The following is a 12,186-nucleotide window of genomic DNA, read 5'->3' as shown; positions in this document are numbered from 1 at the left end:
CATCTTAGTGCATAGCTCTAGAACAATTCGGATAAAAAAAAAGATAAAACAAAAAAAAAATCATGCAGGATTATTAAATGAGAATTTTTATATACACATCCCAATTTGTTTAATACACACCCCCGTTTTTTGAACAATTTAAATCTCAAATTTACCCTTTTCTCAACTAATACAGAAAAAAAAAAATCTGGGTTCACCAGAAGAACACAACGAGTCCACCAACAAGCAATCCTGCCAAAATTCATTGGCAAAGAAGAGATTTAAAAACCAAACTATTAGCATCTAATAGAAACCCAAACGATTTTTAGTTTCCTCTACGCAGCAGTATCTATCTTGAAGAGTTGTAGATGTTGTTGTCTTATTGATCAAGCTCAAACCTTCAAAACTCTTTATATTACAGTACATACAAGAACATAAAATGCTCGGTCATCATTTCATTTGGAATAGTGGCAAATAAACAAAAGGCATGCACTAGGAACTTGAGCATTGGAAGAACTTATATTCACAGGACCAAAATAATAGTATTGAATTGGAAGAAATTCAATAATCAATCATTAATCAAAGAAAAATAGAAAATAGGCTGGGATGGAAGAGAAAAAAGAGAGGAAGAGTATAGGTTGTTATTGTAATTATTGTATAAATCGGAAGAAAGGTAAGGGATTGCAGTTGGGTATAAAGACAGAGGAAAGGGAAGGGTAAAAAAGAAAAAATTGGAGCAAAAATGACAAAAATATGTTGACGGGTGTGTATTAAGAAAAAAGGATGTGTATTTATAATTACTCATATTAAATACAATGTACAAACTCAAAATGGTTGAGGCAAGCAAAATTGATGATAAATAGAACCACATTCAGAATTATTTCACTTGATCAGTTATCAGTGGCAGAGCCAGAAATTAATCTCGAGTGGGGCACCCACAAATTTTAGAAAAGAAATTGAAACTTAAAATGTATCAAACTTCAATTGTGCTTCAATTGTGTGTCTCTGTGTATGCGCGCGCCACGGGACCAACACTCACCCAAAAACTCGGAGCAGCAAGGCGAACCAGCAGCCCGGTCACCGAGAATAGACCAAACAGATCTCCTCCACCAAACTACTCCCTAAAGCCATATCTCTCGCCGTCGTAAGTGAGGTAATCCCGTCCAACGACCGCATCATGAGGACGCGCCGCCATACGAAAGAGAAGTGATCATCTGTATTCAAGTGCGTGGGGCGCGTTCTAGAGGAGGATGATGTAACGGAGAGGTCTTTTGAAGTTTTGATTAGTTGTACACTTCGATCCCTTTATTACATGCTTGGAATTTCGCCAATTCGTATTCCAAGCGCAAGATCTCCACCCATTTTATTGAGAGAGAAATTTAGAATCATAAAGAACAACACAATCAACAAAGGGCAAAATTTTCATGTGGCTCACCCCAATTTGGGCTACTTCCACAGCAATAATACACTAACATGTTCTTTCTCAAATAATCTCATATTTTCTCCAAACCCTTCTCAACAGAGAACCCCAATTACAACAAAAGCTCACAAACATTTGATCTCCCAGTTCTCCATGAAAATCAAGCCACAGATAATTGCTCAAATCTCCAAAAATATGCCTTGATACTGGAAAGTAAAAGAACTGCCGAGAAGCTCACAATAAGCTCCACAACATATACGAGTAACTCATAAACAAGCCCACGGTACCCAATTGTCCGGTTCCTCCAGAACTCATTTGTTGCTCCGTTAGTTAAGCTTTCATAGAAACACCACGAGAGCACAAAAATGCGAAATCTGTAACAGGAGGTTCTTCATACAGCTCGCAGATAATAGAAGGCTTGTTTGCATGATTGACTAAATGGCTTATCCAAGATGCAGATGGAGTTTGTTTTCAATATAGGCCAAAGTTACCAGCCTTTGCAAGAGCCAAATAAACAGCAGCAACCTGAGATCACGAATTTGGGTGCTCCAATTCCTTGATCCTTGGGACAATCTGAATAAGAGAGGAGAGGAGTCAGAGTGCACATTATAAAAAAAAAAAAAACACCAATGTAATTTTCCAAACCTACTAGAACAAATCCAAATGAACATAGAAGAAAGCATAGTCAACACAAAAGAAACAGTTTGCAAAGGAAAAACTTATCCAGGATTTCACCTTAAATAAAGGAATGGTATTATTATGTCAAGGTGAATCAGTATTGTACCACAAAGTGCTGCTTGAAAGCAGATGATTGCAGAGATTGACAATACAGAGAATAGTTGAAATTAATAAAAGATAACTGGTGTTACATTCTATTTTGCCAAGTTTTAGTATACAAGGTGCTTGATACTTGAAAGTATGAAACACTTGACTTAAAAGAAAGATAAGAAAAAGAAAAACCCATCAAAAGAAGGAAGATAAAGGAATAAAACAGAACATGAAAAAGCATAGCATTCAATGAAATGAATACATACATAAGATGGAGAACTGAAGTACCTGAATTTAGTTCTCACCAGATCCAGTTAAGTCGTTCCATTTGAGCAAGATATTGCGGCCTGGTGAGAAATTACAAATTATGCCAAAACAACTATAAAGCCAGCCCCAGGAAAAACTGTAGTAAGTAAGTAGCCTATAGAGCAGAGTACAATGCATTTGAAAACTGGTGAATCAAATTAAAGAGGAACACCGGGAGGAAGAAGAGGTAGGGGTTTGAAAAGCTTACAATGATTTTAGGAACTGGTTTAACTTAGAACGTGAATGGAAATCATCGAGCACAACTGAAATTTCAAACACTCAAGGCACTTGTTTCCTTTAGAACTTGAACCCCATGAATCTGCGCTAGTTTATGGAGGTCTCTCATAGCTTCAACGCAGACCTGATTTCAAAGGATGATTCATCAGTGCTGAGGAAAAGAAAGAGAGAAGGATATATAAGTTCACTTCTTTTTAATAACGCTTCAAACAAGTTTTCCACAACAAAGCAATCACACACTTTCTACACTGAATAGTCATAAGGCAAAGAATCTGTGGGTACTTCACAGTTTTGGAGGTGAAATCTCCAAAGTTTACAGTGAATTTTAAACAAAGATGTGAGCATTTAGGATATGAATGCTAACTTTGGCATCTATCCAGATTATCGGAATACAAAAAATCTCACAATTGGGACCCCTTAGCATAACTGCACATAGACGGTGAAAACCAAGAATTTCCAGATGCAGTAATTGGTGAGGTCCCTGCTAGATTCAGCATTAAGTAATTTTTCACATCATTGTTGGAGAGATCGCAATTGTCTAACAACCGCAAATCAATGAGGGTCTGAAGTTGTCTGGCTGATACTTTACTAACAACACTTGCCATTGAACATCACTCCCTCAACCCAAAATAAGAACAATAATGTTCATCCTTATCAATGTCTTTTGGTTATACTAGAGAATGAACTTCCCCATCACCAAAACTAGTACTTATAAAGGAAAAGAAATAAGAGGACACATATAACATGAGGATACCCGATAAGTTAAATAACTGGATGAAAGTGATAGAAGAAACAAGAGCAATCACCAAATTACACTCTACCTTTGGAATATAAGATGTCAGCCACTCACGTCGGCTGTCCTCAGTGCATATTTTGATTGCATAGCTTCCACTTTAGGTGGATACTTCTCATTCATATAGCTGATACTATAACTGACACAAAGAAAGTATAAAAGGTTACAATGACAATAGAACTTGTGAATATAATGTAAGGAAAGTAATTAAGAAATCATCCTAGTAGGCTTGCATCGATAAATGCCAAGTTCATTAAGATCCATAAACGAATGAAGAAAACAATGCTGGGAAAAGTTCTTTATCAAGTCATTGCATCACTGGTTTAAGATAACTCTGGCTGCAGTTAATAGAAATCCAGACTTTGTAAATTTGTAGAAAGACAGTTACTTAATATTAAATCAGCAAGGAATGATAATTGCAAATTGTAATCGAGGATTAACTGTTAATCAAAGGTTAGTGATATGTTTTCATTTCATTGCAAGTCTTCCTTAAAGAAAGGAACATGGCATCCAAACCAACACATGGAAAAAATGTTAAATTATAAGATGATGACATACTAAACTGATTTCTAATAGTATCTATATCATCCATGTGAAAGCAGTTATAATATGATTCGTTTGAAATGATTAAAGTATATTTATCCGGTATCATGGTCACCTCATCTTCAATGGAACATAGCAAATAACCCATACATGGCATGAAGGTGATTGAACTATTGCGACTGGATCCTCACTCACTCAGCATCTTCTGATCTTCCCATTAAATATGATAGAGCCTGCTGAGATATAATTTATGCTAACAATTAGTTAATGCATTGGAAATCTGGCTAAATCTCTGGCAATTGGGAATTGATTAACCTTGTAACTTGAATGAGAACAATTGATAATACATTTCTTCTTAAAAGGACGACCATACATTGTAGTTTTGTCAGGCAGGCATCCAGTCGCTAACTGAGTTAAGAAAGATGAAAAATGAGACATAATAAGAAAGAAATTTGTAGGAAAAAGAAAATAAAAAGAATTTGGTCAAAAAATTACAGAGAACTTTTGGAATGTGAGAAATCTTGGGCCATTCTGGGCCAGTCTCCTTGGTGCATCCTTCTTTGAGCAGGGGACATCCGCCAATGTAGAGGTACTTCAATTTGGTGAGGTTTTTCATAGCATTTTGTGTAGGCAGATACTTGAGATTCTCACAGCATGAGATTGTCAGAGACTCGAGAGATGTAAGATTTCCCAACCACTCAGGAAGAGCCTCCAGTCCCATAAATTTATGTATGAAGAAAAAGTTTAAACAAGTCAAGTGCTGAATTTGTTGGGGCAGAGACTTGAGCTTAGGCCACCCCTGCAACACTAGGTATTCAAGTTGTGAATTAGGTGGAAGCTGAAAATCAGGGAAGGCGTCCAGCTCCTCCCACAACGGACCAATACCCAGATGCTGAAGAGAGGTGCAGAATTGGAGCCCACTCGGTAGGCTTAATAATCTCTGACAACTATCAGTCCTCAATTTCCGGAGAGATGTGATGCCCTGTGTGATTGGAATTGAAACCAGATTATGACAATCCCTTATCTCCAACTCCTGAAGAGAGGTGCAGTAGTTGAGCCCGCTTCCTATGCTTGACAATCCATCACACCTGTAGAGATTCAATTTCCGGAGAGATGTGATGCCCTGTGTGATTGGAATTGATGTTAGATTATCACAATCCCTTATCTCCAATTCCTGAAGAGAGGTGCAGTAGTTGAGCCCACTTCCTAAGCTTGATAATCTTCCACACCATTGGATGCTGAATTTCCGGAGAGACGGCATGCCCTGTGCGATTGGAATTGAAACCAGATTAGGGAAATCATGTATCTCCAACTCCTGCAGAGAGGTGCAGTAATCGAGCCCAACCTCTAGGCTTGATAATCCCCTACACCCAGAGATGTTCAATTTCCGGAGAGACGGCATGCCCTGTGCGATTGGAATTGAAACCAGATTAGGGAAATCATGTATCTCCAACTCCTGCAGAGAGGTGCAGTAATCGAGCCCAACCTCTAGGCTTGATAATCCCCTACACCCAGAGATGTTCAATTTCCGGAGAGACGGCATGCCCTGTGCGATTGGAATTGAAACCAGATTAGGGCAACCCAGTATACTCAACTCCTGAAGTGAGGTGCAGTATTCGAGCCCAACCTCTAGGCTTGATAATCCCATACAATTATTGATCATCAATTCACGGAGAGATGCGATGCCCTGTGTGGTCCGAATCAACTCTAGGCTGTCACAATCAGTTATATCCAGATACTCAAGAGAGGTGCAGAATTGGAGTCCACTCGGTAGGCTTAATAATCTTTGACAACCAGCAATCCTCAATTTCCGGAGAGACGGCATGCCCTGTGCGATTGGAATTGAAACCAGATTAGGGCACTTACGTATCTCCAACTCGTGAAGAGAGGTGCAGTAATCGAGCCCAACCTCTAGGCTTGATAATCCCTTACAACTGAAGATGTTCATTTGACGGAGAGATGCAATGCCCTGTGTGATCCAAATCGACTCTAGGCTGTCACAACCAACTATCAGCAACTCTTCGAGGCAAGGAAATACCTTCACGACCTCTCCTTCAGCTGATATCCTCGGTGCTTCCATCCATTCAATGAGCTCATCGCACCCAATGATGTATAGTGTTTTCAGAGCTGGAAATAAAGTTGTGCTAGTATCACTATAACCATAAAACTCAGCTCCCAGACGTTTCAGCTTTTTCATCCATTCAATCTCAAGAGATCTTAGATGAGGTAGATGGCCGAGTGTTGGGACTACTTCACAATTGTAGCAATTATCTATCGTAATGTGCTTCAAATTTTGGAGACTCGTTATCCATGACGGAAATCTAGCACCCATGAAACCGGAAATCTTCAAGCTTTGCAAGTTACCATGAGGTTCCAAGCCATCTAGTACATCCGTCTGATTGTTATCAGTTGGCATGGTCCAGGAGAAGCAGTTAAAAGTCAGTGAGTTTAAGTGACTCTTCTCCACTAAGCGAGCCTTATTTGCTTCTTCTCCATCCCTTACATGTTCTAGCCCATTAATAATTAAGTGGCCTCTCAATTGGTTCAACCCACCCAACTCCTTAATTGCAAGACCTCTCTTCTTCTTACTCACATTAAAGGAAGCCAATGTTCGGAGATTAGTTAACCGCCCCAAAATCCCAGCCTCAAATTCCAGTGCCTCACCAAAGTAAAAATGCCTCAGGTTGATCAAATTTTGAATCTCCTTTGGACACTCTCTGAGACAATACTCCGGTAATCTCAATGTTTGGAGGTTATAGAGCTTGCCAATAGATTTTGGAAGTGCTTCAATTCCTGTATCAGAAAGATTTAGATACCTCAAGTGCTTCAGCTTGCCAAGTAAATTTGGCAACTTCTTAATCTCATAACTAGATAAACTCAAGACATGTAAAGTCGTAAGCTTTTGGAAAATGGTATTAGAGACATAGTTATTCAAAAAGAGTGTTCGCAATCTTGAAATACTTATTTTTGACATTTCTTCTAGTGTCGGAGTAGGAATCCGTGCAACATGTCGAATAAGTATATCATGATCATCCTTCTCATGATTGAAGTCTGGTGTCAAGCTCTCAAACTTGGATACTTCGTTTGCAAGATCATGCACAAGATCATGCATTTTGCAATAGGTGATAATAAAACCATCCTTATTCTTATGCTCTATAACATCTTGAAACAAGGAGTTCTCCAGTAGAGTCTCGAAATACTTATTGCCTATATCCTCGTTTTCAATCTCTTGCTTGCTTCGGTGATCATGAGAAGGATGGAGAAAACCTTGAGCCATCCATAGTTGGATCAACTTATCTCTTTCAATTGAGTAACCTCTTTCGAACATGGAGCAATATGCAAAACATTGTTTCAGTGGTGATTTCAAATTGTCAAAACTCAACTTCAAAACCGACATGATCCTACTATCCTCATTGTCGGATGATAAATGCCATATTTGACTTTCTAGAACTGACAACCAATCCTTCGTACTGTTCTTAGAACGCATCAAGCTTCCCAGAACCTATAGTTATTTGAGTTACAAATTTTAGCATAACTTACTCTATACATATCAAATAGTTCTTCTACACATTAAATAATCAATAAGCTAGGTGATTGAAGATACCGTACCTTTGCCGCCAATGGAAGACCATCACACTTTTTGGCAATGTCCCTTCCGATTTCCTCTAGTTCTGAAGCTATGGAAGCATTAGGATCTGCAAGTGCTCTATCCTTCAATATGGACCAACATTCATCATCCGATAAAGTTTCTAAATTCCACCTAGGAAGTGTTTCCATGATTGATGCAACATTGGATCTACGTGTGGTGACAATCACAGAGCTTCCTTTGGCAGAGTTTAGTTGCAACAAACAACTCTTTAAATCATTCCACTTATTAGCATCCTCATTCCAGACGTCATCAAATACAAGAAAATACTTTTTCTGTTCCAACTTCTGCCGGAGGCTTTCCATCAATGCTTGCCGATTTGAAGAGTCTATTCCTGTCACGCCACATGATTGCACCATTCGATGTAAAATTGAATTGACATCAAAAGTATTAGATACGTACACCCAGAGCGTTGTATCAAAGTGCTTTTCCAATTCACCTTCTTTCAGTTTCTTGGTAATTAAGCGAGCCAAAGTTGTTTTACCTAAGCCTCCCAATCCCACAATGGCCATCACCGAAAGAATATTTTCTTGATTGTTGGAGTTGGTCAAGGTTGCAATTATATCTGTCACAACCTGATCCCTTCCAACAGTGACTGCATCTTTGAAGGTGAATTCATTTTTCTCAAAGAATGAGGTTGTTTCCCTGTCCTGCAAACCTTGATTGGCTGCTGCCCCTCCATTTGATCTGACGAGTCCCACGCCAGCTGCTTGGTTGTTGAGATCCTCCAAGGATATGTTGATTTCGTAAATCTTGCGGGCCATCTTGAGACGAAATACAAGAGGATTGTTGCAGAAGAAGCCGAGTATCTTCTTATCGAGGCTTGTCTCCTTTATAACGATGCGATGAACTTCATATTGTACTTCATCCAGAATATCTTCTGCATTATAAGCTACGCTTATAAGCCTCTTCATCCACTCGGCCCTTGCCAGCGGTTTCAGATCTTCAGCTTCATCATCAGCGGCATCATGGATTATATTTCCAATCAGAGTTGAGGTTTCTTTGAGCTTTTTTATCTCTTTGCGAAACCCCCAGATGATATCGAGTCTCAACTGATCAGTAGCAAGTAAAGCCACCTTGCTCACTACTCCTCCGGCAACGGGAGTAAGGACAGAGAGTACAGGCATCTTTCCGTGGTCTTTAGAAGCAAGAGTCTCTCTCACTCTGAATCTCAATCTCAATTTGAGATTCACAATGGTGAACAATAGCACAGAGGCCGAGAGTCGGCGACTTTTTTGATGACAAGAGTCCTTGACTTGACTTGTTGTTGTTGAATAACGCGTGACACATCAACATCCACCTCCATTAATCTTTTCCGTTTATTTGAGTATTTGCAATAAAAAATGGTACTGAAAAAAAAAATAGAAATAGAATAAATCTATAAATCTCCAAATTGTGTACTAAAATTGCTTACCAAGTAACGTGGTCAATTCTTGAGGACAAGATTCTCAGTATTTTCTCTATTTGAGACATCCAGCTCTCATCTTTGACTCTCTTGGTCGGTGCGGATCTTCACTTTCCTTCCGCTTCTGTTTATGGGCTTTTCGGAGCTCCAGTTTTTTTCGCAACTGACCGAGTTCCTCCTCCATCTTCTTCATCTTTTTTAAAATGTTTGCATTCTAATCGTTTTGCCATCCACCCGATCCAGTCTTGTCAGGTGAATCTAGATTGAGACCTTCCACCCCCACCATGTTAGTTTTTTAGGAAAATGAGATTCCCACAGACAACGCCAAATGTTGGTGCAAAAAAATTATGTAATAGATTTCCTTACCCAATTCTTCTGACTAGAGAAAGAATGAAATGTTTGCGGTTGAGAAATTGATCAGCAACTTATGATGTTTGATTTTGCGTCTGGCAAGTCGGGCTTGAAAATGGAGTGAGTACCTGCAAAAGACACTCTGATTACTAAGTCCGTAATGGTTTGAGTTGAAGTGGCTGTAGATGGGGACATTGATTGCTTACCACGAATATTTACTCCACCAAGTATTTATATGCTAGCTTGAGCGAATATCCCGACCAGTGCTTGTAGTGTTGTGCTTGTCTGCAAGTCAAGCATGAATGGACTCATGACGCCACTCTTTGGGCAACGTGGGAAAGTGTTTCCGCTTGCTTTGGACTCAAATGATCTAATAACCTGCTGACCCATTCTGCCTCGTTCCATCCACCTTGGGAGGATTCTTCTTAAAAAGGATTATGCCTCAAATGGATTGTGTCTCAAAGGATGAGAGCTGTTTTATTGTCAAATTCCCACAGACCCACATTCTTTTTTTTGGGAGGATTCTTTTTTTCCCACATACCCACATTCTTTTTATTGTCAAATTCCCACAGACCCACATTCTTATAGACAAGAAATTTATCACTACTTAACAATCTAGGAGACTAGTCAAGCACCTAGCATGAGTATCATCAAGAAATTGGATGGCACATGTTGATAGTAGCTTGAAGGGGATTTCCTGAGCAGGTTCATATTTAAAATATAGATATATCCAAAATTTCTGGTGTCCTTAATTAAGAATTAAAAGTAGTCTAAAGAGCCGCCCCTAGTAGCTTGGAAAGGAAGGCAGGAACCTTCTAAATATCATTGGATTACTGAATTGATAGAGCAGTGCAGATTTTGAGTTACTGATTATAATAAATTAATGCATATTTTTATTGAAGCTATATTTCTATCAATAACAAAAATGGAGGTGAATAGATGTGGTACTTTAGCATGCAAGAGCAGTTGGTAAATCCACACTCCAAACTACCATCATCTTCCAAATGACAATTTGACAATAAAACAGTTCTTCAATGATGTACCATTCACTCACTCGACATGGTTCAAGAACCATTCCATAAAGTCTTGATGAGTCTCCTCAATCAGCCGAATTCACAGCTGCTTTGTTTTCGTCATTGTCAGTCGTGGTCCATTCATTTTGACTCTGGGAAATAATTTCACATAGCTTTCAATTTGTGATTCCATAAGAGAAATATATATTTGAATGATTAAAATGATTCATCACCGCACTACCATGATTTAAGACTATTTTGGTGAAGGATGTTATGTCAAGTCACTGAGTATAAGATTTTGTTGGTTGGTGTGGATAAACATTTTGAGAGTGTAAATAGCATCCTAGCAATTATTACTTGAACATATAAAAGAGAAATCTTATCCGTGATACAATCCGGATAAAGTTGCGGCCTGCTTCCCAAGTTCAACTACAACCTTGGCTCAGAAGAGTAGAACCAATGATTCAACTAATGTGAGCTGCTAAGACATTAATTCCACAGTAAACCAACAATTCAAGAGGACTATTAAACAAATATCTAGAGGAAAGCTCTAACAAAGTAACAGAGATAGTAGAAAAGAAAACATGGACTGGCCTCCCCAACGGAGGCTTTACTTTTAAAAGATTCAGCACTAGTTTCATATCTTGAAATCCCTTCTCATACAAATTAATACAAGCACACGAATTGAGAAGCTAAAGGTCCTGACCATACAATACAAGCGATCAGATATATCTTCTGAAGAATCAGGCAATGCCATTGCAAAAGGTAAGGGAACTTGATAGTTGTTACAACCGATAGACAATCTGAAGCTAAAGGTTATAACAAATTTAACTAATATTTAAATTTTTATCGTTGAAGTAGAGTATTTGATGAAATTTAGCAAGGAGTAAAAGGGGATTTTAGCAAGGAGTAAGGCTAGCCACCTTGTTCCTCTAGGAAGCTCTAGAACTTGAGGGCCTTTGTATATAATCACTCCAAATTCTCCCCAAAGTCGCCATACAGCTAGCCACCTTCTCTTCTCTGCTCGCTCCTGTGATCTAACATGCATTTGCTCAATAGATCTTGAGGAAGACCATAAACCCTAAAGCAGTAAAGCAGTGGTGTTCCCCTACTCAGCAGTGGTGTTGCCCTAATCAGTAAATGAGCAAAGAAATTATGCTCAACCACTCTTAGATCTACATCTAACGGTAGAATTTAAAGCAACTCAAACTTTGTTGAAATACTTTCCACCCAATTTCAATACAAAAGAAATCAATACATGCCTTGAAATACTTTGCTGCATTCCCTCGGTTGGAAGCAGACCTTGGGTGCACGGTGCACCACAGTTCAATAGCATTTAATATCGTCCACAATTACCCATATCTTCTCCCAACACAAGTCATTAGAGGTTACCAAGCTACCAGCCTTCATACTATCAGGCTCTACTTCAAGGGGTAGAATTCCAACTTCAAGGGCCAATCGAATATCTGCTTTAGTGATCAAACTCTGTTGTCAAAGGAAAAAGACCATATAACTGGTGTTGCAAAAGCACCCATCTCAATTCTAATAACTGCTCCCAGGCTCTCTTGTTCTTCTCAGAATCAACTGCGCCAAAAAACTGGAACAAATTAGAATAGGCTGCAATAGGCGCATTGACTATATTTTAAAGTCATTCATGTCATGCACTTTCACAATGTGCAGAAACATCAGTTTACAATAAATAAAAAATTAAATAAAAAGTAGCCG

The 12,186-nt window shown here is 38.8% G+C and overlaps 2 protein-coding genes across 11 annotated transcripts in view; both read right to left on the bottom strand.

The window, feature by feature from the left end:
* Positions 1-1,398: 1,398 nt before the first annotated feature.
* Positions 1,399-8,935, bottom strand: LOC112195813 (putative disease resistance protein RGA3). Of its 10 annotated transcripts, XM_040517549.1 has the most exons (9): positions 7,656-8,935; positions 5,614-7,548; positions 4,542-5,472; positions 4,362-4,454; positions 4,162-4,279; positions 3,532-3,642; positions 2,682-2,834; positions 2,456-2,514; positions 1,399-1,972 (listed from the first exon to the last, which is right to left on the bottom strand). In XM_040517549.1, exons 1-4 carry the CDS (start codon positions 8,817-8,819, stop codon positions 4,432-4,434), a joined length of 4,053 nt encoding a protein of 1,350 aa, XP_040373483.1. In that variant the 5' UTR covers positions 8,820-8,935; the 3' UTR covers positions 1,399-1,972; positions 2,456-2,514; positions 2,682-2,834; positions 3,532-3,642; positions 4,162-4,279; positions 4,362-4,431. The 10 variants fall into 10 exon arrangements, with proteins under 10 accessions (XP_040373483.1, XP_040373478.1, XP_040373482.1 ...); XM_040517544.1 differs by having other exon boundaries at positions 4,162-4,282; positions 4,542-7,548; XM_040517548.1 differs by having other exon boundaries at positions 4,197-4,282; positions 4,542-7,548.
* Positions 8,936-11,146: 2,211 nt separating this feature from the next.
* LOC112199148 (disease resistance protein RGA2) overlaps positions 11,147-12,186 on the bottom strand; it is a 54,304-nt gene continuing 53,264 nt past the window's right edge. Inside the window, exon 8 of the mRNA XM_040517559.1 lies at positions 11,147-12,045. The gene's annotated coding sequence lies outside the window, so the exon portion shown is untranslated. The remainder of the gene's footprint in view (positions 12,046-12,186) is intronic.

This window comes from Rosa chinensis, chromosome 4 (assembly GCF_002994745.2).
Source record: "Rosa chinensis cultivar Old Blush chromosome 4, RchiOBHm-V2, whole genome shotgun sequence".
NCBI lineage: Eukaryota > Viridiplantae > Streptophyta > Magnoliopsida > Rosales > Rosaceae > Rosa > Rosa chinensis.
The sequence above is the reverse complement of the archived record's forward strand: the minus strand, read 5'-3'. Positions and strand labels throughout refer to the sequence as shown.